Source organism: Dasypus novemcinctus, chromosome 2 (genome assembly GCF_030445035.2).
Source record: "Dasypus novemcinctus isolate mDasNov1 chromosome 2, mDasNov1.1.hap2, whole genome shotgun sequence".
NCBI lineage: Eukaryota > Metazoa > Chordata > Mammalia > Cingulata > Dasypodidae > Dasypus > Dasypus novemcinctus.
Window position 1 is genome coordinate 11,777,020 of NC_080674.1, and position 27,997 is coordinate 11,805,016.

Genomic DNA, 27,997 nt, shown 5'->3' on the forward strand with positions numbered 1-27,997 from the left:
AGGAGAGAAAGGAAAACAAAAATAATCTAGAACAAAATGCCTCAGCAAAGGAAAAGATTGGTTGTTTGTACGAGGCCACCCCCGAGGAAGCTGATGGAATTTGCTGACCATTGGGGTCTGCCTTCCTGTTTCACACAGGCAGGCACTGTGTCCAGAACACAACGCCGGAGTCTCCGACATGGGCATCTCAAGGTGCTCTCTTGCTAGTTCCCAGCACTGACTGACACTCTTCTACTCATCGGTTTCCTGCCACAAAGAATCTTACCCTTGCTACCCACAAATAAAGAATGAATTTTTTAAAATTAGTAGAAAAAATGTTTCTTGATAAGTTTTGAATAAATTCTCATCAAGAATTTTGAGAGAGTAGTTTATTTACAGGAAGCTTTTTTTCTTTAAGCTGTCTGCTGTCATAGTGACACATATCGCATGTCAGCTGAAGGGCTCTTCCACGCTATCCCCATCTTCCAATTCCTTTCTCTGCTTTTATTTCTGTCCCTGATCCTCCACCTTTCAGCCATTCCCACAGCCACCTCATCATGGAACATTCTGTAGCCAATGTTAATAGACTTATTTCCTTCTGCAATTTTCTAGGTGCTTAGAAAGCATATACAAACAAAAATCACATTTTACTATTTCACCTTTTAAAACCAGATAATACAATTCACTGTGTCATTTCTTAAATTCTCATGGATTTTTTCAAGGGCTAGACATATAGCTCCATATCCTTTTTATATCACATAATAGTTTATAGAAAGGGTATATCTACTTTTTTCTAACTCTTCTCCAATCAACAGTGCTCCATTTTTGCCATCCCAGTTGATTCTGCAATAAGCATCCCTATAAACAAAGGCTTATGTTCTATGTTGCTCATCACTAGAGAACAAATTTCCAAGTATAATCAGATCAAAGACTACTGAATATATCAAATTTCAGTTCATAGAATCAGATCTTTTTACAAAAAGAATGCAGAAACAAGAGCATGAATATCCCCAAATCTTAATACTTAGCTAGCACAGAATATTCCTTTTTTTTGTAGATTAAAAAAGCATATTTTCATTTTAAATTTCATGTCCCTGATTACTACATGAGAATGAAAAATCTTCCATAGATTCACTGGTAGCTTGCATTTTTTTCTTCTGTGATTTGCCTGTTCATATCTGTGATGGTTAAGGTGTTAACTCGGCCAGGTAATGGTTCTCAGTTGTTTGGTCAAGCAAGCACTGGGCTAACTATACTACAAGGGCATTTCATGGATTTAACCATCACTGAGCTGGCTGCATAGATGGCTGATTACATCCACAATCAGCTGAGAAGACTGCCATCAGCAATGAGTGATGTCTCCTCCAATCAGTTGAAGGCCTTAAAAGGCAAAGTGATCTCAGCATTCAGAGAGAGAATTCCCACCTCTACTTCAGATAGCCAGCATCTCCTACGGAACTCACCAAGGACCTTCATCAGAACCCCTGGTTTGCAGCCTGCCCTACAGAATGTGGACTTGTGCATCCCTATGGTCACGTGAGACAATTTTATAAAATCTTACAGTATTTATGGAGTTATCTCCTGTCAGTTCTGTTTCCTAGAGAACCCTGACTGATACAATATCCTTTGCCTAATCTTTCTATTGTTTTATTTCTCTTTTTCTCATCCACATTAGTATCTCTTAATGTATAAATTGTTAACACTTTGTCACAGTCGTGGCACGCACTCTGTCTTGGTCTATTTTTTTTCCTTACTTTTATGCTGAATTTTGCCTTGTTATTATTTTCAGTCTTCATATTGTTACATGCATCAACAATTCATGTTATGGATTCTGAGTTTCCTGTCTTAAAGCCTTTCTCACCTTTAGATTAAATGAATATTTTCCTAATGCTACTTCTAATATATTTATAATTTTATTTTTATAGTTACCCTGCATTCCCTTGGGTGATTTATTTCTGTATATGTTGCATGTTATGGACTTTTATTTTCTTCTAGGCATTTAATCAATATATTAGTCAGGGTTCTCTAGGGAAACAGAATAAAGTATCTGTCAATAGTATGTGATTTTATGAGTCTCTCACGTGACCGTGGAGATGCACAAGTCCAGGTTCCATAGGCAGGCTGCAACCGGGGGCTCCAATGAAAGTTCTTGACAAGTTGTGGGAGATGCTGGCTGTCCAAAGAAGAGCTGGGAAATTCTCTCTCAATGCTGCAATCACTTCCCCTTTTAAGGGATTTAACCAATTGGATAAAGCGTCACCCATTGCTGATGGCAATCTCCCTAAATGATGGAATTGTAATCAGCTACCTATGATACACTACCACAGTAAAGTCAGTGGTGACTAAAGTCCATAAATGCCCTTGTATTACAGTTAGCACAGTGCTTGCTTGACCAAACAACTGGGTAAAATTACCTGGCTGAGTTGACACAACAGTCTAACCATCACACCAGTTATGCAAACACCACTTAAACCACTGCTTTCCACTGAACTGAAATACTCCCCTTCAATGAAGTAGGCCCTTATACAGAGTTCAATCTGTTCTAAACTCTCCATTATGTACCACTAATAGGTCATGCTTTGTATTTTGAGGTAAATAAGACACTATTGTGATTAGTGTATTTGGCAAGGTAAAATCTCTTCTGTGTCAAAATTTTCTGTTCATCCTTCATATATTTAATTTTCATATGATCTTTAAAATAGCTTTTATCCAGTCCCTGACAAAGAAACAAACACCCAGCCACTGGATCCTGATTATAATCACCTACATTTTACACTTTAATTTAAGAAAGAGTAATATTTTTATGACTATCAAGCCATCTGCACAGCCTAAGGATCATAGCACGCCTTTCATTTATTCTGAACTAGTTTATGCCCTTTGATAGAATATTATAGTTTGTATCATTCAAGTATTGTAGTTTTCTGGATAAATTTCTTCCTGTGGTTGCATTTTGTCACTGCTCTAAAGATAGTGGTTTAACTAGACTTGCAGATCATAATGGAATTAAAAAAATATGATGAAGCCAAACTATAACAAAGAAGTATCTTGAGAATGTGGGAGTGGCACAAACCTTTGTTTTTTCATTACCCTTTAAAAAACCAGAAAATCTCACCTTTGAACTTTTGGAAACAAACTAATCAAAAAGTAAGGCCTTTGCTTCAAGCCAATTTTTTGCTTACTAACCATTTTCAGGAACTAGAACATACAGTCGATCTATAACTCTCCTTTGTGTACCTACTTGTCTACATAATTCTTGACCTGGTGGCACTCTTTCAACTGGTAGGGTTCCTGACACTTTCTGTCAGTGGGATTTCCCTGAGCTACTCTAGCAATAGCCTGACACTTGAGGTTGATTCCTACCCTTAGGTAAATCAGTTTCCTCTGGAGCCCATCTCCTTTTGGAGTAGCTGTCCTTAATTACTCCAATGTAGAAGACTGCTCTGTTGAAGTGCTCCTCGAGTCAGGTCAGTGATGTCACTCCTATTCCACTGCTATTACTAATTCAGCATCACCCAATCCACACACTACACAGGATGGTTTCTTTAAAAAATAAAAAAAATTGTTATTTATATTCTGGCCCATGCCCAGAAAAAATGGATAGAAGACTAGGTCTTCCAGCTTTCATTTAATTATTTAAAACCTTTTTTATAAGAAACATGATTTTTATTAAATAATTTCTTTTAAATTTATGACTTCAGATGATCTATCCATTTTTTTTTTTCAGCAAAGTACACTGAGAATAATCATTCAGATTTGTGTGAGTTTTACAGGGACAATTTTGAAGCGTATCCTTCCACATTCATCTTGGAAACACTGGGAAGATCAATTTGCCTGTATCTACGGTGGTATCAATTAGTTGGCACACATACTGACTTTTCAGCCTCTTAGACCATTTGGGCAGTTTATTAGACTTTGTATTTTCAAAAGACCAATTATTGGGCTTCATTAATTTAAATTTATTAAATTATTTATTAAATTTATTAAATTATTAATTTAAAAGTATTAAATTCCAGGTCCCACGAGCAATCTGCCAAAACTTCATCTGTAAGAAATCTTGGAAGGTTTTTTTATTTTTCCTCTATGGAATAATTTTCCAAGGAAAGCTACCTAAACCATAAATAAAAACATGTAGTCAAAAGCAATTGTAATCACATCTTAATTTTTATAACAATGAATTCCAACAATCTGTTAGAAAATAACAATTTTCTTCCATGAATCATCATTTTTCATCTGGGAAGAAACAATTTAACAAATATCCTAATGCAGATATTAGAAAAACAGAATGCTCCTACCTGTTCCTTTACGGAGGCAAGGATGGCAGAAGTGGTTTCTGTTTCCGAGCCATCCCCATTGGAGGTGTTCAAGCCAGGGCTTAAGGAGCTGGTCTTATCAGAAGCCGATGACGGCTGGTCTGGGACAGGCATAGCTCCTGCAATGCAAGGACACAGACTCAGTACAAGTGGATGGTTTAATGCAGACCGAGATACAGACCTAGATATAGAACTCTAGCTACCCCAGCCATTCCAGGCAGTACACATTATAAAGTGAAAGTGACAAACTACACAGAGAAAACATGACATAATTATAGACGGGGAAACAATGAAAGTAAATGGAATGGTTTGTCCTATATCAACCCCAACTAAATTCCAGAAAACATTACAGTCACAATTTTGTGCTTTGTCTTTGAGGTAGGTGGGGAAAGAAATGATATGAAATGAGGAGAAGAAAATGCAAGTAAGATTATAAAAAAGAGTAAAGAGAATAAGAAATACTGGGTCTTAAGAAGCTATTCCATATTACATCTACATTAGCTAAATTTTTATTTGCATAGTAGATTTTCACTTACAAAGAAAATATACTGGACATTCCCCATTTGAAAAAGAAAAAAGCATAAAATTAAAATAAAATAATCAATTATTTTAAAATAAAAATAAAATGCACATGACACAAAATAAATGATCAATAATTATCAATAATTAAGGAAATATTAACATAAAAAGCTTAATCTATATTGTGAAATGTAGTAAACAATCTAGTCTACAAGTATTTACCAAGTTCCTACTCTGTAACCAACAGTAAACAATGTCTCTTTATAAAGTTAACAAGGCCTATTTGGCACAGTTGCTTTTATCTGAGTTTATTTATGAAAGAAATGAGAAATACAAAGAACACTAGCCCCAGTTCATACAGGGAAATGCATGCCCATGTTATATATGAGTACCAAATGTTGTTTTGCTCCAAAATACTTTTCTTTCTCACCCAAATAAATAGGCCTTAAGTATTGTTACAAACATCATCACATTGACTATCAGTAGAGGAAGCAAAATGGTAGATGAAAGCCATTTTACCAAGGCATTAGAAAGCTACCATCCACAAAAAAGTCTGAGAGTTAAGGAAGGGTTAATTTGTTGCCTAGGAATACATTATATTACGTGTACTTCCATAAACTAGAGCCATGTGACTGCTGAAACACATTTCCTACCCTACTGTATCTAAACAATACAGATTTTGCACTATGCAGACTAATTTTTATAGTAGCCTGTTTCAGTTCCTGCTTGCTAAAGCAAATACCATATAGTGAGTTGGTTTAACAACAGAATTCTTTGGCTCAATGTTTGTTTTTCTTTAGAAGACACCAGGACCAAACCTGGGACATGCCGTGCAGGAGGCAGGGGCTCAGCTGCTTGAGCCTCATCCGCTCCCTGCTCATTTGTTTGATTTGTTTGTGTTTTTTGCTCATTGTCTTTGCTTGTTGACTGCCTGTTGTTTTTGCTCGATGTCTGCTCTTTGTTTGTCTTCTTTAAGAGGCACCAGGAACCAAGCCCAGGACCTCCCATGTGGAAGGCAGGCACTCAACTCCTTGAGCACATCTACATCCCGGCTCAAGGTTGTGAAACTAGAAGTCCAAAACTGAGACGTCAGCAAGGTGATACTTTCCCTCTGAATACTGGGCTTCCTGGGACAGGCTGCCGGGATCCTGGGGACCTTGGTTTTCCGTTCCATAGTCCCATGCCAATGCATATGGCGGCATCTTCTCCTTTCTCTTTGGTGTTCCTTTTCTTTTCATTTTATTTTTTTAAAGAAGCTTTAGACTACATAAATGTTATGGAGAAAATATAGGGGGTTCTCATATGTCCCATCATCTCCCCTTTCCACACTTTGCCACATTAACGACCTCCTTCATTAGTGTGGTACATTTGTTACAACTGATGAACACACTTTGGAGCACTGCTACTAACCATGGACTATAGTTTACATTATAGTTTACACTTTGCCCCGCACAATTTTACAGGTTATGACAAAATGTATAATGGCCTGTATCGGTCATTACAGTGTCGTGCAGGACAATTCCAATGTCCTTCTGGGTTCCTCTGACTTCCAGTTCCTTTCTTCCCATGGCTTTCTCTTCTTCTTCATTGTACAATTTCCTCTGCTTTTAAGGACTTAAGGTATATTGGATTAAGGATCACCATCATTCAGTTTGGGCACACCTTCGTAATTTCATCTTTTAAAGGTCCCATTTACAATGGGGCTCACAATCACAGGCTCAGGCGTTGGGACATGAACGTGCCTCTTATGGGAGACATGATGCAATCCCTAACATGGTCCTTGTGTCATATTATTAGCCACATAGTTTTAATAATTTAGGGCTCCATTACAAATTTTAAACTGTATGGTTCTCAACAGACATTCCAATTTAGTTCTTATTTGCTTTTTTTTTTTTAGGCAAATTACTTAGAATACCACCAACTGAGATGAGAATAGCATTGGAAAAATAAATCTATTATAAACATATAACTTGTGTGAAGATTTAGGGAAAGAATATTAACAATGAAGAATTTGATCAAAGAGTAATAAGCCTCAAATTAAATGCGATTTGGCAATATGCAACCACAGCTAAGAAGTCCTAAGTCTTTTAGCTGAAGGATACCAACAAGATGAAAGAAAAATAGTTAAATAGTTATGATGGTGGCTTTGGCAGATAATAATAGAGTATATTTTAGTTTTCAACTCATATATGTGGTTTTCTTACTTGCTCAAGCCTGATAATTACATAGAATATTGATAAACAGAGCAATGATTGTTAGGCCTGGATAAACGAGCCTGAAACCCATGACCTTTAATTTAGGAGAAGCTTCAGAAATGGAAGAGGAGGCAGGGGTTAAGGGAGGGCATAATAGGCAAGGGCAGAAAGTGAGAGGAAGAAAGGAAAATGGCACGTCTTGGGGGCAAATTTACCTCTATCAGTGGGAGAGCCAGCCATGAACTTAGAAGAGTCCTGTTTATCTTAAAATAATTATTTTAATTTTTGTGATCTCTAACTTTTATTGTCTAACTCAAGTTGGGCCAATATTATCATTGTCATACTTTCAGACTAAGAAACTGTCAAAGATACTAATATTATTAAGTAATATAAGTAGGTCTAAAACTCAGATCTTCTGCATTTTTAATTTTGTGTTAGCATCTTTGAGTTGCCAGGTTATTTCCCATTACCTGTACTACCCTGTTGGCTAGTGTACATGTATATTTTTATAAAATGCAATTCTTAAAAGTTATGACAGTTACCTATCATAACAACATTTGGAATTTAATAGGTATTAAATCTCGGTTCTTCCTCAGGCACTTGAGAAGTATGGCCCACACAGTAGAAGGGATAATTAGTCCTGTTTTAGTTCCCCCTATCTTCTCTTAGCAAGAAAGGGCAGACAAGAGAAATCTTTAAGGCTTACTACCCCATACATAGATACTGCTATCATTCCAGCAATCTTTATGCCTGAATGTAAATTACTTGAATATTTTTTAACATCCAGATTTAATGTAATCATTGGATATCACAATATATGGGTTCTAAAGACTGTCCACCATGGTTCTCAATCTTCTGAGCTCAGAACATATGGGAGAGAGGGAGGAAACATGCAAAAGGCTTCCAGAACCAAGGTCTCAACTGCCCAATGGTAAGTATAAAAAGCTTTTAAGTCTTTCAACTTTTCAGTCAGGCAGAATTATCAGTAAAGTCTTTGTTGACATCATCAACTAAAATGAAATGCAGGTGCCAGGAGAAGGCATGTGTCATGCCTCCTGCTTCAAATCAACACACCTAGACAAACCAAAGCTGACAAAAGGATGTACCCTACCGGTATGAAATAAGTGTGGAAAACAGATTATGCCACCATTCCCAAGATGACACAATAAAAATGCAGAAAGAATGGCTGAAGTGACCACAGTGATGAGAGCAGGGAGCTCCTGTACATAAAGCCTTCTTAATTTGAACTCTTATGTGCATATGTATGAAGATCATACAAATGTTTTAAACTTTTATTTCTGAAACAGGAGTCACTACAAATTTACATTATACTTGATTACATGATAAAATCTTATCTGCCCTTTGGAAGGCCAAACTCCCTCATTGTCAACTCAGGAACCACACCCAATGATACATTTTACTGACTCCATCAACACAGAAAGAAGGTAATATTTTTCATCTCTATTTTAATGCCCGAACTCATTCCTTCTCTATCTACTCCTATCCAGTACTGATGACTGTGGCATCAAGACTTGGCTATTTTCCAAAAAAATAACTGATGGGCTCTTGTGGCACACAACCATCCCTGTAGGGGATCTATCCAGCATTCTTGTGCCACTGTCACTTGACCTCCTCCTCTTCGATTAAGCAGCAAGTTCCTTTGGCCATGATACAGTTTTTGCTCTTCCTGAGCTGCCAGTGCCTACTTGTAACCCATGACCTCTTATCTTGTCAACTCTCTGCTCATTCTTTATGCTCTGAAGTTGCATAGGCTTGTTTCTTTTTCCTCCCAGGTAAACAAGTACCACTTACTTCAAACCCCAGCATGTAGAAATTCTTGCATGCCATGGGACTCAAGAGATACTTCATTAGCTGTCCAATATGGTTGCCCTTAGCCACATAATGGCTATTTCAAATTTATTTAATCAAAAGTAAGTAAAACTCAAAATTCAGTTTCGCAGTTGCACGACCCACATTCCATGTGCTCAAATGTCACATGTTGCTAGTGGCTAGCAAATGTTGAAGATTCAAATGTTGACGATTTCCAACATCACAGGAAGTCTATTGATGGCACTGAGCTTGACCCAAAAGGCAACTCTTCATCCATGGCTTTAATCCTGCATTAGAAGTGGTAAGAATGGTCAGATTCGGAATATCATTTAGAATCCATATGATTCTAAGGGTTTGGTCTGAGGGACCAGCCATCACCCAAAATGTTGACACTGTTGGTGGAACAGATTTGAAAGAGGAGAAAGGGTCCTGCCCCACAAACCCTCAACTCAGGATCCTTCGACCTGCACTCTTCTTTGCTGCTTACATCTGGGCAGCTAAATACTTTCACCCAAAACTACCCTGTGTTGTGAATCAGGGAATGTAAAGATTAATGACTTTTTAACATTGCTTGGCAAATCTTTTCTTTTCTTTTTCTTCAGGCAAGTCCTTTTTTACCATTACTTTAGAGCTGCTAGAAACATCTACTACCCTTCTAAGGCTTATTCCCTTACCATCAGCCAATGACTTCAATTACAGAGATGTCCTGGTGTCAACTTCCTGCCCCCTCACACCACACAATCAAGCAAATCCTGTATACTGCCATGCCAGTCTTATTTCTTTCTTCCATGTAAAACAAATATATGCCTCTGACCCTTTTGAAGACAATTCTATTTTTGCTTTTGTTCCTATGTACTATAATAAAACACAAAACTATTAGCACAACACTTTGAGTTGTACTTCCACAATCAGGTATCACTTTTATAATTTGTCATTACTTGGTGCCCTGTGAATAACAAAATTCACCATTCAAATTCTCCAAATAATGTCATTTAGTTATATATAAGTAAAAGCAGCCTAGTGTTTTAAAAACTGAATATACTTTAACATATTTAATTTTATAACCTTCTACTCCACCAGTAATATTTAAAGGCCATGCAATTTCATAAATTTGAAGAATAAGCATTACTACATTATTTTTTAACATTAGGGTGCATAGAATATGAGGGTTTGCACAAATTATTGACATGGGGAACAAATCACTTTGGCCACCCAAATTGCAATTGTGAATTTGTAACTAATGTCATTACCAAGAAAAGCAGGCATAGCATCATTCTCACTAGAATGGGCTACGCACACATAAAAGATACCCTTCCTTGCTGCTTCTTTTTAAAGAGAAATTTCAAATTATAGATTGTCATAATAATATAAACAATAGAATAATTAGTAGTTGTCAAAACTTCATATAATTAGAGCAGAAACTCAATCCGTCTTGGTCTACATCCAATTTTCCACACCTATTTTAGTACCTAACACAGAGCTGCCAGCTAATGCATATTTGTTGAGTCAATGTATGAACTATTAGTATAAAATCAATAATGGTTGCTTACTAGAGCATGCAACGTTAAGTAAAGTGAGCTTAGTGTTATTTGTGTCCTATTTGAAATGCTGCCCTTTCCTTTCCACTTAAGAAATTTGCTTTTCAGAAATCCTAGAACTAGAATGAGGCTTTTGTCCCTGTGCACTTCCCAAGCTTACATTCCCTGAGGAGCTTGTTTCTAAGATAGAGTCATCAATCAAGCAGGCTATGGGGCTTCTGATATCTGATACCTGCAAATAGCTCCTTGCAAACAGAATCTGGCAAAATTTGTGGAGACCATCATGTGAGGATGTAAGCACACAGCACTGAGCAAGATTCAGTGTATGCAACTGTAAAGGTACCAGCAAGGCCAAACCAGCAGGTGGGAAAATGTTCACGTCACATGATAACTTAGGATGCTGCATTAGACATGGACTCAGAGACACAAGGTCACCTGTTGTTGCAGTAGGAGATATGACGCCAGGTTGGATAGCTATTGGGATCTAAGTGTTTAATTCCCATGTCAATCACCAGAGGATAACTGTTCTACCTAGGTGCTGAGCAAGGTTGAACATTGCTTGGAAGATCAGGAAACCCATTCTGTGTCATTGTATGAGTTATTTATAGTTGAGGAGGACTGAAGCAACCTAAGTGTGACCAGAAACTTAAAGGCCACCTTATTAGTGATGTTAATTACATCTAAGTGTATAAAAAGGAAGCTATTGTGGAGGCTACTACTGAGCAAGATGGGATGGCAGTGCTCACCTATGGGAGAGATGGATAGGCAGCCAAGTTCAAGGAAAAGGACGTCCTGAGGAGCAGGAAAGGGTCTGTTTTCTTGAGGTGTCTCCCAGTCCATATCCCAAAGCTTGACCTCAGCCATTTCCATCTAGACTTGGCAAACATTGCTTCAACATCTATCTTAAAAGTTGTTGAAAAGGTGGTGTTTTGAAAAATATTAGCAGAAGAGGGTATATATTTGCTCCTCCTGATCCCTGACCCAGCCAAGCTTATAATCTGTAATGCCAGAGCAGACACTTCAGGAAAAGCCAGAGCAATGGGCTTTGGCCTCCTACATCTGCCTCCATGACACATAAGGTCCTGTTGGGGCTGACAGATTCCTCAGCCTCAGTTAGGGTGTCCTTAGAACCTAGTGAGCAAAAGGAAAAGGTGAAAGAACATAAGAGCTTGAGTGATTGGTCTTGGAAAGTTTGAGGGACACCAGCAGAGAGGAGAAGATCAGAATTGTTAAGTAAAACAAAATGGCTGCCTGTATTGGGTGCTGTTTGGGAGGGGCCCCTCTCAGAGAAAGGATTTTCTAGAAGACAAGCATAACTGACCTTCAGGGACTTTCCAAGAAAATGGAACAATGGAGTGACTGAAACCTACAAAATTGCTCTTAAACCACACCTGGTGATAGGTCCAGAAGAAATACTTTATGTGAATGGACAAGCACATCCTACTAATCAGTGAATATGTGCTCCCAACTTTGTAAGACTCCCTTATGCAAAATGGAAACTTAACTGTCAGCCAATCAGAACATTTCATCCCTTGCTTCCATGTTTGCCCTATATAAGCTCCCCCTTTCCACCACTTCAGCAGTTTCTTTCCTCATGCAGTTTCACTGTTGACTGATTCATAAATCATAAACTGCTCAAATAAACTCCCATAATTAAGTACCCTGGTATAATTTTTTTTAATAGAATAAATCTCTAAAGTGAGAGGAAAGGAGCAGAAAAGATAAGCATCAGGGATGGGTTTGAAGGAATATTAATGGGGAGCTCTGAAAGGTTAAGGGGGAGGGAAACTGGGGGCAGGTGCTTGCTGTCGGGAGAGCCTAAAGAGGACTTAGAAGTTTGATGATGACCCTGAACATTCTGAAATTTGTATTTTAGGAAATAAACAAATTACAACATTTCCTATATTATTAGTAGTAACAAATAACTTGTTCTCTACAACTGTTTGTACAATCCCACATGCCAGCACGCGGAGGTCAAAAGCCGTTTGCCTTCTGTGTCAATTCACAAAGGGTCTAACACCCTCCATTTCCCCTCAGGGAACATGCCTACACCTCTCCTTAGTAAAGCCATGCTCACCTGAGAATGGATGTGCCATGACTCAGCTCTCTCGGCTTCACTCCTGATGTGCAACAGACCTGCTGAAAATGGCTCAATGAGAACCTCATACCTGTTCCAAATTCTGCATGACTTCCCATCTCCTGGACAATTACAATAACTTCCTAGCCTGCCTTCTTGCCTGTAGCATTGCCTCCTCCATTCAATTCTCTCCACTTTTGACTAGGAGAGTCAGATTTCTTTACCATAAGTAAGATCTTGACATTCTTTTTTTCCTAAATTTATTCAAGTGGATACTCAGTGTCTAGAACACAAGTTTCCAAGCCTTTTATGAGATAGGAAATGTATTTTATACCATGACCCAATGATAACACAACCATATGTTTTAACTGAAACCAAAATGTTACGAAATATGAAGCCTTGTAACAGGAGAAGCACTGCATTTTCCATTTTATTTTATTCAATTTCATTAAAACATGCTTGTGGTTAGCTCCTAGGTTGATGACTGCAAAGTGGGGCTTGGAAAACAGTGACGTACAGGATGAAATTCCAGTCTGCTTTGCTGGATGTATGAGGCAGTTCTTACCCTGCTACAAATGTCCTTCTCCATCCTGGACTCCTGTTATTCGTCCCCTTACACCTGATTACAGATCACTAAGCCTCTTGAATTTCCAAATACGTTATTGAATCGAAATTTGCATATGCCTTTAGTATCCCCAAGACTTTGATTGTTGAACCCCATCTCCTTTACAGTGCCATTCATACATTTCTTCTTTGTGATTTTCTGGACAACTTCAGAGAAGGTGAATTACTTCTTCCTCCCTGTTATCTCTGTAACTTGAACATTCTTCAATTATCACATTTATCACACTGGATTATAATGATCTTACATTTTTGGGGGATCTATTAAATCTTTTGATGATTTTGAAATTGGGATGCTTCTTAGTGTGGCTGTGCTTTCCTTTCCTTTTCAGGAATTTGGGATGGAATTTCTGTCACTTGCAACAAAAAGTTATTAAATCAATGATATATCTAATAACATTATATAGTTAAGGAAAGAACATAGTTGTGTTTTTTTTTAAAGATTTATTTATTTCTTCCCCGCCTCCCCGCACCAGTTGTCTGTTCTCTGTATCTATTTGCTGTGTCGTCTTCTTTGTCCGCTACTGTTGTTGTCAGCTGCACGGGAATTTCTGTTTCTTTTTGTTGTGTCATCTTGCTGAGTCAGCTCTCCCTGTGGGCGGTGCCATTCCTGGGCAGGCTGCACTTTCTTTCATGCTGGGCGGCTCTCCTTACAGGACGCACTCCTTGCGCGTGGGGCTCCCCTACGCGGGGGACACCCCTTCATGGAACAGCACTCCTTGCGCCTTAGCACTGCACATGGGCCAGCTCCACATGGGTCAAGGAGGTCTGGGGTTTGAACCGCGGACCTCCCATGTGGTAGACGGACGCCCTAACCACACAGCCAAGTCCGTTTCCCAGAACATAGTTTTTACTCAATATATCTTCTAATTTGTTTGTAAATTCTTTAATGACAAAAGTCATATCTTACTCATACTTAAACCCTTGGCACCTAGCAGAGTGCTTATCGAGGGAGTCAAAATGAAAGAATACTTTTATTTATCATTAGCCCTTGTTAGAACTGTCAAGGAATTTTACACTTACAACAATTTTTGGTATATAAATATCCTATAAATACCTCCAGGTTTATAAAATATAAATACTCACAATAATGGGTTTGGGTAATACATAATACTCAAGTGGTCAAACCATGTCTACTTCTACTACTTATATCCATATCAATGGGATTGTAATGGATAAAATTTATGACCAGGATGAGAAATAAAATTTCAGCGTTCATCTTAACTAAAAAAATAGATAGGAACCCATGTCTGGAATCAAGAGCCATGCTAATCTCCATGGATTCCACAAAATTTTTAACAGCTGTTTACTGCACTTTTGAATCTATATGGATGCTCTCCCCCCATATATCAGGAAAATCAAATGTGGGTTTCTACAACTTATAGACAATAACAATAACTTACAGACACATCATTAAAACAGTGAGTTGCACAGATAACAAGAAGGACACAATAGCTTAAATTGTGTCTCTCTGAATATAAAGGGAAGTTATAATATATTCTGTAATAAAAAGGCTCAGTGGTAGGATGACAATTTTTTGGCTGAAACTTCAAAGCAGCATGCTTAGCATAACACCTTATATAGGACCTGTCACACACACTGAGTGTCCGGAACATGCTGTCACTGCCAAATGTCTCGGTCATTGGCATTCCCATTCGCACAATTCCAAAAATGACTTCCAATTCATCTCACACACATCGTGTCTGTGCAAGACCCTAAACAACAGCTTATATGAATATATGTGTATTATATAAAAACAACTTGTCCTCCCAAATAGTCTCCCCAATAGTGTTTTAAAAATTTGTAGTTTCCATTTTATACTCTTGTATTTAATCATAGGCTCATATGATAAAATATGGTACAAAAATATAAATCATGTTCTACAGCCAATCTACAACAATTTAAGTCCTATGAATTACCAACTCTGACTGTCACAATCTGTTAAATACAAAGTTCCAAACTGCCAACTACACACTGGCTCAACACATGTTCTTACTTCATAATACTTGAAAGTGTCCACTCAAATTATGGCAATTTACTCTTCATTTTGATAGCAAATATGTATCTGCCATTTCACTGGATACTACTGGATCTCAATCACACTTTTTTCTCTTTCCAGGATTGCTATCAATGGGTAGCCACTGTAAATAAATATCTGCCTTCTTAGCCAGTATGTTACCCATCAATGCAGGAAATTTCCAATCAGTGCTTTCAATTTAATTATAGAACATGGTTTTTTGACTGCTCTTATATAACATTGGTAGCTCCCCTTGACTTGGAAATTGTTCAAACAAATATATCTACTGACTTTAAATGAACAAAAATAAAACAAAAACAGAAGAAATCCAAAATAAGTTTTGATATTTTCCAGGAAATGGGTGCCATTTTGTTACACGCAGATGAGAAATTTTGAAAATTTTGAAATTTTAAGTGATACAATTCACTTATTACAACACACGACTTCAAGAAAAAAGTAAATCTTTGCTTATAGAGTTAAATCTAAATTTTATTTGCTTTATTATACTAACAGCCTGACATATGATCAATGAATAGTTAAGTGAACAAATGATTGAATATTATGAAAAGGTGATTATCAACCCCTAATCCTACTCTCTAATTTTCTATTTTAACTTGCAATTTACACAAATCAACATATTAGCCCTGACAAGCCAAAACCACAGTATTTTTTTTATTAGCAAATCACTTTTCTCAAAATAGGACTCCCAAGTATTTTTTTCCTCTTTCAATAACCTCTTAATGAAAATTATTTACTTTTAACCTGATTAAACATTGCATCTACTTATTAATTATAACTGTCTTGAAGTTCTTGTAGGTTTAGTTTGGAAGAGTGTGGTGATTTTAAATTATATCTACAAAATTACTGATACTCCTCCTTCCAGAAGGGGAGATTCATTCACCTCCTCTTGAGAGTGGGCTAGAACTAGTGACTCCTCCCCAAAAGAATATGCTGGAAGGAATGGTACACAATTTCTGACACTGGGTCACAAGTGGCATTAAGACTTCCATTTTGATCTCTCCCCTATCATTCCTTAGGGGAAGCCAGCTGTGGTGTAAGAACACTAAAGTAGCTATGGATAGATCCACTTGAAGAAAAAATGAGGCCTCCTGCCAACAACTAGCAAAGCACTGAACCCTACAGCCAACTGCCAAGTGAACAAGCCTTCTTGGGAGCCAATCCTCCAGCCCCAGACGAGCCTTCAGATGATGCGGCCCAGGCTGATGCCTTCTCTAAAACATTGTGGAAAACAATAAACCAAAACCACCTAGTGCAGATGCTCCTAAATTCCAGACCCAAAGAAACTGTGAGATAAATATTTATTGTTTTAAAGTGCTAAATTTTAGAGTAATGTGTTGTACAGCAATGGGTAATACTGAGTTTACTGACAATCAATTTTTTAGGACTCATGACATAATGATGAGGCTACAGTGATTTCATGATGTTTTATATAGAACCACATGGAATGATCATGAATGGGTCACTGATCCAGCTCCTGGCCCCAGGATTTACCTTACCCTTGTGCCTCAGCATCTATAATTTATCAAAAAATCCCTAGTTGTTCTCAATCATCAGTTAAGGTTCAAAGCTAGTAATAAATCAAAGAAAAGAATATATTAATAATTTCACATCGGCACAACCCTAAGACTTCAAAATGCATTTTATATGTGTCTATTTAAAGATTTTTATGTTATTTAAAGGTTTTTACTGAATAGTGCACACAAACATAAAAAAGGGACATTTAATAATCTGCTGAAAATTGAGAATGCTATTTTGGACTGTTTACTTGAATAACTCTTATCTACAAATTCCTTGAGATACAAATAAAAGAATAGCCCATATTTAATGCTTTAGTATCAAAAGATGATCCAATCTTATTCATATAATGCACTTCAGGTTTCTTCTTAAAATAAATCCTTGTATATTATGGTTTAAAATGTTCTCTATTACTGAATGTCCATAACCTACCTACATTTAGCAAACAGTGGTGCTGTTTCCAGTGATTCATTTCCTCACAGTATTAAGAGATTTTCTGGGCAAGTCATTTTCATTTTTTCTATATTAATAATCAAGCCAGTATTCTGGCACCTGGTTTTCTTCTCAATCTTCAACTAGTACCCTTTCTAGTTCTGGTATGAACCAAATGCATATTCCTCAAAGTGTAATAAAATTGCCTTGGTTTGCCTGGGCTGCTATGACAAATACCAAACAACGGTTAGCTTAAACCACAAACATTTATTTTCTCATGAATTTGAAAGCAAGAAGTTCAAAATCGAGGCAAGGCCAGTGATTCTTCCTGGAGTCAATAGGTGTTGGCAGTTTTCCATCACATGGCCATCTCTTTCTCCTCGCTGGCTTCTTCTGACTTCTAGCTTCTACTGGTTGCATCCAAATTTCCTCTCTTTATATGGTCTCCAGTCAGATGGATTAAGGACCACCCTGATTCAGTTATGCCACCCCTAAGGCGGCTCTTCAAAGATCCTATCCACAAATGAGTCGACACCCCTGACTCACTGTTTTAGTTTGCTAAATGATGCCAATGCAATATACCAGAAATGGGTTGGCCTTTACAAAGGGAATTTATATGGTTAAAAAGCTTCCAGCTCTGAGTTTTCAAAATGTTCAAATCAAGACAACATCAGAGATGCTTTCTCACTGAAGGTTGGCTGCTGGCGATCCTGGATTCCTGCCACATGGCAAGGCACAATGGCAGCTCTGCCAGTATCAGTCTTCTCCTCCAGTTGCACTTTCAGCTTCTTGCTCTCCATGGACTCTCCCTCTCCACCTTTTAGGGGCCTCTTCTTGTGCCTCTGTGCTCCTCTGATTCTAGCCTCTGGCCTCTAGGACCTCTCTATTAGCCTCTTGGGGTTTCCCTCTATCTATCCGTTTTTGTTGTGTATTTGCAGCTTTCTTTCCTCCACTCATAAAGGACTCCAGTGAAAGGATTAAGATCAACCCTGGGCTAAGTCCTACTGAAGCAACCTAATCAAAGGCCCTTAACTGATAAACTCTAATCAAAGGTTCACAGTAAGTTCAATTTAAGAACAAAATTTTCTGGAGTCCAAAAAAATACTTAACCCAATACACTCAGATTAACATATTTAAAGATACTATTAATGGGTTCATACCAACAAAACTAAGGATTAAGATATGAACATGACTTTTGTGGGGGATGGGCATCCATCTCCAACAGAATCAGTCTTTCTTGTGAGCAATCAGTGTTGCTCACTAATTTTCTGTTATCCTTTTTCATCTGGGAAAGCATTCACTTAAAATTAGTCCTGCTCCTATGATTTGCTTTAGCTATTTTAAAGTTGTAAAATAGATTTCAATATTTAAATTATCTTTTGTTCTAATGCACTAAAGTATAATCATTAATATGAAATAACTGGTAAACTACAATCATAAATCCTTATATTTTGCTACAAGACAATTTGTGATTTAAGCCATACAGTCCTTAAAAGTAAAATGCATTTACTATTTCCTTGGTATGAAAAAATTCGGATCACACAGACACCCACCTGTTAGGGTTAAGTTTACCATTCATTGTTATCTTAAAAGGTAATTCAGGAAAAACAACACTAAAATGTATAAAGAATAATTCAAATGATATTTACCAGTGTATCTTATTGATGAGCTTACAATTTATCAAATACTAATAATCTTCTCCACTGTTTATTCTAAATATTCTGGAGTATATAGGATAAGGGTTATTTTTATATGCTAAATTTTTCCAGAATAAAATCTAGAAAAGGTAAATAGTAAATTTTATAAGTTTATTAAGCCTACACTATACCCTCTAGAAAACCATGAGCAGCAAGAGCTTAAATCAGGGATACAGGAAAATAATCAAATATATAGCTTCTATAGTCCAGTGGAAAATACAATACCCAAAAATGTATAAAACACTGAGTAATTTACTTGTTAAATACTCAAATATTATAAATATAATAACCAAATATTATAGCTTCTATACCCTAGTGAAAAATGTAGTACCCAATAATGTATAAAACATTTAGTATTTTACTTTCAAATAAAATGGCAATAACTATCTCTAAATATTTTTTTTAATACTTTTAAAAGGAGTTGTTAAAGAAAATGTAACTGCAATGTACAAATTTTTAGTATCATACCAAACGTTTAATGCATTTTAAATTAAACAATATATGATTATCACATAATCAGACAATATAAAATAATGTAAATTTCCTAGGTACCATATAATATACATCCTGACAGTTCTTCCCTATACATTTACATGTTTTTCACACATATGAAAAGATAAACAGATACATACATACATTTACATACACACATGCATATGTATATATTACATAAATGGGACTATGCTCATATATTCTGTCACTTTTTTCACTTTCATGTCTTGGACATTTTTTCATCTGTATTGATGTATCAATTTAATCTTCTCCTCTACTAATGCATACATTTATAATTTTTTTTCTTATTTTCCTTTTAATTTAGTTCATATATAGATGATTAAATCAAGAACAGTCTATAAAGGCCTTTGTGCATAAATGTGGGTTTTATTTTATACCAGATTCCTAAAAATGAATTTGTTTGGTCCAAAACTTTAAGAATTTTAAACTGACAGATGCTGCCATTTTGTCCTCCAAAAGGCATTGACCTATGGAGACCTTATCAATAACAAAAGAAAATGTCAATTTACTTGCACTTTGCCAACCTGAATAATACTGATCATTTAAATCTGATATTTAAGATGTGACTTAGAATTATTTTCTTTTGTATAAAGTACCATTTTAAACTACACTCACTCATCCTCCAGGCAATAAACCGACTCCAACCACAGAGAAACACCAGTTTCTTTCACTCTATGACTTACCACATAGGTATTATTTTTCTCTTATACTATTTTATCCATTTTACAGTGATTACATGTAAAACTTTTCTGACTACACATCAAATGGAGAAAGTAATTACTAACAACTTCATTTCATAAATGGAGAAAAAAATGAGACAGAAAAGTTTAGCAGCATTTCCAGGCTTCAAAGAGTAGTAGAGTAGTCAAGGATTATAACACAAATTCCTGACAACTCATCATACATCATTTTGACTAGGCTCCAGGATTCTTAATGTTTTAATGTAACCGTTCTTTTGCATTATAAATTCTCTTATGAAATAATACTCAGTTTCAGGGAAGATGTTTACTCTTTAAAATTTTAGATAGTTTTTTATTTTCTTTTTAATTTACCCCCCCCCCCCCAACCCCTGTTCCCCACATTGTCTGCTCTCTTTGTCCATCTGCTGTGTGTTCTTCTGTGTCTGCTTGTATTCTCATTAGTGAGCTCCAGGAACCCATCCTGAGACCTTCCGGAGTGGGAGAGAGGTGATTACTCTCTTGTGTCACCTCAACACCCTGTTCTGCTACATCTTCTTATTTTCTCTTCTCTGTGTCTCTTCTCACCTCATCTTGCTGCACCAGCTCTCAACATTGGCTGGCACTCTTGCGCGGGGCGGTTTTCCCATGCTGGGCAGCATTCCCACACAGTGGGGCTCCCCTCCACAGGGCCACATTCCACCATGGGTCAGCACTCAGCACAAGCCATCCTGCCACGTGGGCTAGCTTGCTTTCATCAGGAGGCCCTGGGCATTGAACCCTGGACCTCCTCTATGGTAGATGGGAGCCCAACTGATTGAGCCACATCCATTTCCTTAGGTAAAGTCTTAAGTTATTTAAACTAAGACCCTAATTACTTAAGATCTTGAAGATGGAGGATGTCATCTTTTCAAGTCACTATGGTGCTGACATCTTTTTAATGTGCAGTGAAGCACATCATCTTAGAAGAGACCAAGTTTGTTCAAAACTCCAAAGTCAAATTTCAGTAAGATTGTCTGGAAAGCAATTTATCTATGTGTGCAATTATCTTATTCAATCATATCATATATTAAGTGTCAGATATGTGTAGATGGGTTTGGTTAAGGTGATATTATATTCATGTTCCATAAATGATATAATTTAACATGTTGAATTCATTTGCACTAATTTTCTCCCATTTTTTTAATAATTTCTTTTACCAATGAAATGATTCCACAAAGGGGAAAATTCTCCTTCCGGCATTATGTTCCCTATGTCCTGCTTTCTTTTTTCTCCTTTTCCTCCGTATTTACAATGCACATGATCAGCAGTTATTAACTCTCTAATATACTAATTATTCTTGAAGCAAGTCAAATATTTTAACATTTAGTTGTTACAATATTAATCAATTATAGGAGTTACAGAAAATAAGCAAAAACCTTTTAAAGGGAAATTGCACTTTAAGTACAGACAGAAAAAAAAAATTTCTACTATTAACATAAAAAGCAATCACTTTTTTTTTTAACCTGGCAATATAAATTGCCATGTAATAACTGGTTTTTCCAGGGGGAAAAGTCTAAGAGTAAAGTTGACAGCAATGTTTTTAATATCCTTATTTTGTTGACAAACATTCACTACCTCGAAAAGATGACTAATAAATGAAAGATACTTTTAAAAAGGGAAAAAAAGGTTTTAAGTTACATCTAAAGGGAAAAAATTACAAATCTGTAGTTTTTAGCAAGCCCAAGAACAAGCACTTGACACTGAAAACATTTGTATAGAGACTTTGTTCAAAGAGTCTTAAAGAAATAACACAAACCAATGTGATATTTCTTAATATCTCAATTATGGAAGTAAAAATACTATGGGAATATAGATTTTGGGTTAGAAAAAGTATAAGAATCCAACTACAAAATTTTTCTCTGAAATTTATTTTTCCTACAATCAGGTTTTTTACCAATTAATGTCTGCATTTTTTAAGTGAAAAAACAGTTTTAAAAAATATCGATACAATACCATTATATTGGTACCATACCAATATACCATAACAATTATAAAAGAATAATGTGTAGCACAGTATTACCCATACATTGATGGCTGTACAAATGAGATAAGAATTATGAAGATACAGTTAAGCATTTAAGTTATAGTTAAACCAATGTTGTTACAAGACAATATGGTAATAACAACTGCGTACTTACTTTATACTGGACATTTCTCTAAGTTCTTTGCCTGTACTGTCTCCATTAATACAACCACCCTATGCTGTACTCCTATTATTATCTGCATTTCCAGATGATGAAACAGAGGTTCAGATTAACCTCTCCAAGGCAGCAAAAGGAAGAGCTGGTACTTAAACCCACACCTAAACCTCTAAACTGTGCTGCTAATCTACAGGATGTCTCTTAATATTAATTTCCAATTTTAGAAAACAATTAATTTTAAAATGTTTCACCAACCACAGACTGTGCCAGGTTTAGAACTAGGCACACAGAATGGAATCCAAAAAATGTCTAAGAAAGGGTCTCTTCTTACTTAGGAGGAAACACTGGGAAACAATAATGACATGACTGGATCTGGAGCGTGGAGTTTTGTTAAGAGGGAAGGTTTATAAGTAGGAATATCTTCAGAGGGCATGTTATGTTTGTGTCCCAGTGCCCAGCACAATGAATGGCATTATTCTTGAACACCATGAAGCATAACACATATCCTAGCATTTCTCTTAACTGCCTCTACTTTCTGTACCCCGCTGATGGTCCACTGCACCTGCGGTCCTCCATGGCAACCTGGGGACCCCCTGCAATGACTGGGTAAGGAGCAGTTTATCAGGAGTCAGTCCCACTGCTTCCAAATCCATTCATCACAGTTTAAGTTTTATTATTTAATGCAGCATTATACAAACCAATGAGATATAACTGCATCGAGAATAAGCTTTTGTTTCTTTAAAAACTAATGTGAATGTTTTGGTGAAACTCCTTATGGATAAGCTATTAAGAATGCTGTGAAATTAATTATAGATGAGAAAACTGTGCAAGGCTGGGGAAACATTATAAACATCTGGAAGGATTCTTCCTTCACAAATGCCTTGGATTCCTCACTCCATTTTAAAGGAACACGAATGGGAAATCATGGGGATACAATGAGGGCAGAGAGGCAGAAAGAAGCTGCCTGTAAAAGAATTTTTTTGGAACGCTTATGAACAGGCCCAAATTCAAATAAATGGCCTAAGTCCTATAAGCTTTGAGAACACAGGTACGTTTAGGTTTTATGCTAAAATAAAATGAATAGTTTTTACATGTATGCTTTGCTTATGACTCCCTGTTTTAACTGACTTTTTCTCTTAACTAATTCCAATTTTTTGATTGAGAGTGATTACCAACCAGTGACTCACTACACCTTTTTTGAAGTAATGAACGACTGAATGAGCAAGTGAACTGACTGACTGAACCCATCTTGTCCTTTCATTACACTCTTTCTTGTACATGCATTTGTTTGGCCTGGAATCATTTATTTACCGGAGCAGTCATTTATTAATTTAATTAAGTAACAAGTGGCTACTGGTAATTGTTGATATCGATAACTCCGCCCAGGAAAAGGATGCAGGGTTTTGAAGGGACCTTTTGTTCGGCATGCACCCTGCCTTGCTCCCGTGGGGCTCTGTGTCTGCCTATGATACCCGCATGCGGCAGTACAGGCTGAGAGCTCGCTTTTATGAACCAGTAATTACTCTGAGAACGATGCTAAATTTAAATTGTTCAAGTGACTGAATTTCAATTTAGAATAACAAATCCACACATCATCTTATTGGAAAATGATTATCTAATTTCTGTCTACCACACATATAATTTGCACAATTGAGGAAAAATGTCTCTCAATTAGCTGTTGATTTTTAAAGGTAGAGCAGCTCTCTGAACTTTGAACACAGGAGTGAAGTTCCATTGATCTACTGAACAAAACAGCACATGAACACTGATCACAGATAAATTTGTAGATTTTATTTTCAAAAGTCTATCAGAGCCCTGTCTTAATCCTTGTGCAGGTACCGAGAGGAAGCTGAATAATAAACTACTGAATTTAATCTTATATATTGAAAGTTTTATCATACTGCACATTATACACCATTTAATATCAAGTTATTAGAGGTACTACCCATTGCTTAGGACAAACAATCCAGTGTCGATAATGAACTTGGTCAGAAAACAGTGCACACTGCTTTGTCACTGGGTGGCCAGTGAATATCAACTTGATCAAAACCAGTGTCTCCAACAGTACACCATGATGCACAAACAAGAAAACATAACATATGCTGGTCACAAGGAAAAATTCCCATTTGAAATGTAAATTGGTCAAAGTAAACATAATAGGCACATTTGGAAAACTGGCTTCAATCCTGTTTAGATAAAAGTGGGAAATGAAAATGCCAAGACACTGAATCATATGTAGGTTAGGCGGTATTGGTAGACTTGGTAAGAGAAAAAATGTTAGCAACTATGTAATTTCTAATGTGCTTAATTTTTGGTGATATGGAAGATTAAATGCATCTTTAAATATGAAAAGTATACTTATTTTTAAAGGTATAACTAGACAAATTTATTTCAATTTGTCTTTGTCAATCCTAGAACACCCTACAATGCCATCCATTCTATAGGTTTCTTCTTGGAAAGAGCAAAAACTATAGAAGCATGTGTCTGGTGATCAGTCCAAGGGAAAGCAAGGACTCTTTGTTGATACATTTTCTATATGGGAAGGCAATGAGGCATAACAGAATTAAGTAATATTTTCAAGGTCATACCCTGAGTCTTTCTAAAAGAGAGAATAAAAACATAAGTTTTGGCTATTAGATACATACTGCAAAGTCCAGAGCAAATTTCTAATCTACTCTTGTGTAATGAACCAAAATGAAGTATCTTGTACTGGACAATCCTCATATGTGTTACACCAAACACTTGCTTATCCAAGATTGTAAATGATTCAGAAAAGAAAGAATGGCTTCAAGAAGTAAAAGCACAATGAAATCAAGGTACAATTTCCAAATAAGCAGCTTACTTTAAGACAGATGGCGGTGCTCAAGCCCATTTCTCCTTTCTTGCTTTTATTCATGTACTTTGCAATGACCTTGGGAGTCAAATCAAGTGCATCATGAATGGAGTCCTGCAATCTTGGAACTGCCTGGAGCAAATCCAAAGAGGAAGTACCTCTTTTGTCTGAAGCCAGTCAAAGCCAAACCCTGACCTCTACTGTGTTGTTTTCCTCTGGCTTGTGTGTGGGTTTAAATCTGAAACCAAACATGTGACTTGGTAAAGGAAAGATAATTCATTAATTGAATATTTCCTTAACAACCATCTATAGTCTAAGGCACATAAGCCCTCAGTTACAGATTGAATTGAGTCTCCTACAATTCAAATCCTAACTCCGGTCCACAAATGTGGCCCTATTTAGAACTAAGGTCATTACAGATAAAATAAGATGAGGCCATACTGGGGTAGGGCAGACCAGTAACCCAAACTGGCAGGTGTCCTTAGAAAAAGAGGAAACTGGGTGCCAACAGAGGGGAAGGCACCATGTGGCAACAGAGGCAGAAAGGACCCTGGGCTGCTGGTGAGCCCCTGCCAGAAGCAAGGAGAGAAGCATGGGCCAGATTGTCCCCTAAGGTTTAAGGGAAGCATGGCCCTGCCAACCCTAATCTGGGACTTCTACCTCCAGAACCGAGAGACAATAATGTTCTGTTGTTTGCAGTCACTCGGTTTGTGGGTCTTTGGTAAGGTCGCCCTAGGAAACTGAGATCCCCTCTCTCCCTTGCATAGTAAAAGTTTACAGGGGCGACAGAAGTGGGAGAAACTTTCTCTTTTACTCATAGCTATCATGTTGTCTGCCCAGTTAGCCAAGGAGACAGTGTAAAAATCCTTTAGGACATTTTATTATAGGACTGGTGACCCTTTCTGCCCTCATTATTTGGCATATTGATATCCCACCTGCCTGGGGTTCAACCAACAAGGACAACTCTTTTGTAGAAGAAATGCTGGCTTGGCCCTGCCGTATGTGGCCAGTGGGCATAACAAGAGCCCCAGAACAAGGAATGAAGAATTACGAGGAGAGCAGTTTGCTTGCATGCTATTTTAAACATTTCTTACTGGCAGGTTCATTCACCTAGCCTCACATTCTTTCACTGCATTAAAAAAAAAAGAAAACTTCCTTAGAATGAAGTTTTTGGTGCTAAAACTGACAACATGAACTATAACACGTGCAGTGGAAATCTGGTGTTTTGGTAGGATGAGCAGCCCCATTCTGTGCTTGTTATTAACAACTGAACCAGATTTTCCTGGAGAGAGTTGGCCATCTAACACTGCATTTAATTTCTTGGGGACCCTAGTTTCTTGGGGGCAGAATGACGGCCTCCTAAGGCTGTCCATATTCCTCACTCCCAGAACCTCTGAATACATTACACTACATGGCAAAGGGTAAATAAGATTGCAGACATAAATTTGCTTATCAGATGACCTTGAGATGAGGGATTAACTTGAATCACCTGGTTAGACCAATGTAATCACTATATAAGTACAAGAGGGAGGCAGGAGGTTCAGAGAGCAGATGGGATAAGGGAAGTTGGAGAGATGCAATCACTAGCTTCAAACATGAGGAGGCCAAAAGCCAAGAAATATGGGCAGCCTCTAGAAGCCAGAAAAGACAAGGAAACTGGTTCTTGCCTGGAGCTTCCAGAACGCGTGCAGCCCCACCAATGTCTTGCTTTTTTTTTTTTTTTAGCTCAGTAAGACATATTTTAGACTTCTGACCTCCAGAATTATAAGAGAATAAATCAGGGTTGTTTTAAGCCATTAAGTTTGAGATAATCTGTTACATCAGTAATAGAAAACTAAAACACCATCCTTCCTTTGCCAATTGTGGCCATGTCTCTAATTGAATGGGCTCCTCTTGGGATTTGAACCTTAAGAATAGCAATGCAAAGATGGAAGACAGTTGCATGTGATTCTGTCAAGGGGAACACCCCAAAGTCACTGTCTACTAGTCCTTGATGCTTATATTCCTAGACTTCTCCTGGCCCTTCCCCCAGCTATTGGGCATTTGCTTTTATTTTATTAGCATCACATTTAGTGCTAATAGTGGTTCCTCTGACTTGCAACCAAAGACCCTAACGGATATGGTCCATTCAGGCAGTTACTTAACCTCCTTGTTGTGACACTACTGTTTGTTTATGTTATTCCAAATTTATTTTGTGCTCATCAATTTTGCTGAGGGCAGAGAAGTCAACAAAAAAAGGAGTCTCTATTACATACAGCTTGCAAAGTAGCAGCAATATTGCAGATTTAATTCTTAGGGCTAAAAGTTATATTCCTACAAAATGTCCCAAGGAAAAGCAAAAAAAGTCATCCAACAGGGACAATCTCAAACTGAGGACTTGTCAAGGTTCTATTCACCGTGGGAGAGAGCTTGTTAACATGGTAAGCTCTGTCCTCAAGAACCAAGTTACTAAATCTTTACAAAAGACCTGCCCTCCCTCCCTTCCTTTCTTTTTTCCATTTCTTCGTATAGCAACTGTTCTTTTTGCGCTGAGCACTGGGGATACCAAATTCGTTAAGACAGAGAACCAAAAGACTGGTTTTGGCTTAACAACAGAAACGGACTGACTCACAGTTTTGAGCTAGAAGTTCTAAATCAAGATGCTGGCAAGACTTGCTTTCTCTGAGTCCAGCGATCTGGTACTAGCCGCTGGCAGTCCTTAGGATTCCTTGGTTTGTATCTCTGCCTCCAGCCACCTGCTGATGTCCTCTCCTTTGGCCTCTCTTCAGTTTCTGCTGGTTTCTGTCTTCTCCTGGTGCCTTCTCTGACTTCTGGTTTCCGGCTTCTTCTCTTTCTAAGACCTTCGTTAATATGGATAAAGACCCACCTTCATTCAGCTGGGCCACATCTTAACTAAAAACAGCATCTTCAAGAGTTTCTATTTACAATGGGCTCACACCCACAGAGACATGGATTACTATTAGAACAAGTCTATATGTTCAATCTACTACACAAAGTAAGGACCCTCAAGGTCAGATATTAATATTTTGAAAACGTCATT

At 37.3% G+C, this 27,997-nt stretch overlaps 1 protein-coding gene across 4 annotated transcripts in view; it reads right to left on the bottom strand.

The window, feature by feature from the left end:
- CTNND2 (catenin delta 2) overlaps window positions 1-27,997 on the bottom strand; it is a 1,007,180-nt gene that overhangs the window by 813,561 nt on the left and 165,622 nt on the right. For all 4 annotated transcript variants that reach the window (XM_058306950.2, XM_058306943.2, XM_058306942.2 and 1 more), the window contains exon 2: window positions 4,272-4,408. In XM_058306950.2, coding sequence (XP_058162933.1) covers window positions 4,272-4,408 — 137 coding nt within the window. The remainder of the gene's footprint in view (window positions 1-4,271; window positions 4,409-27,997) is intronic.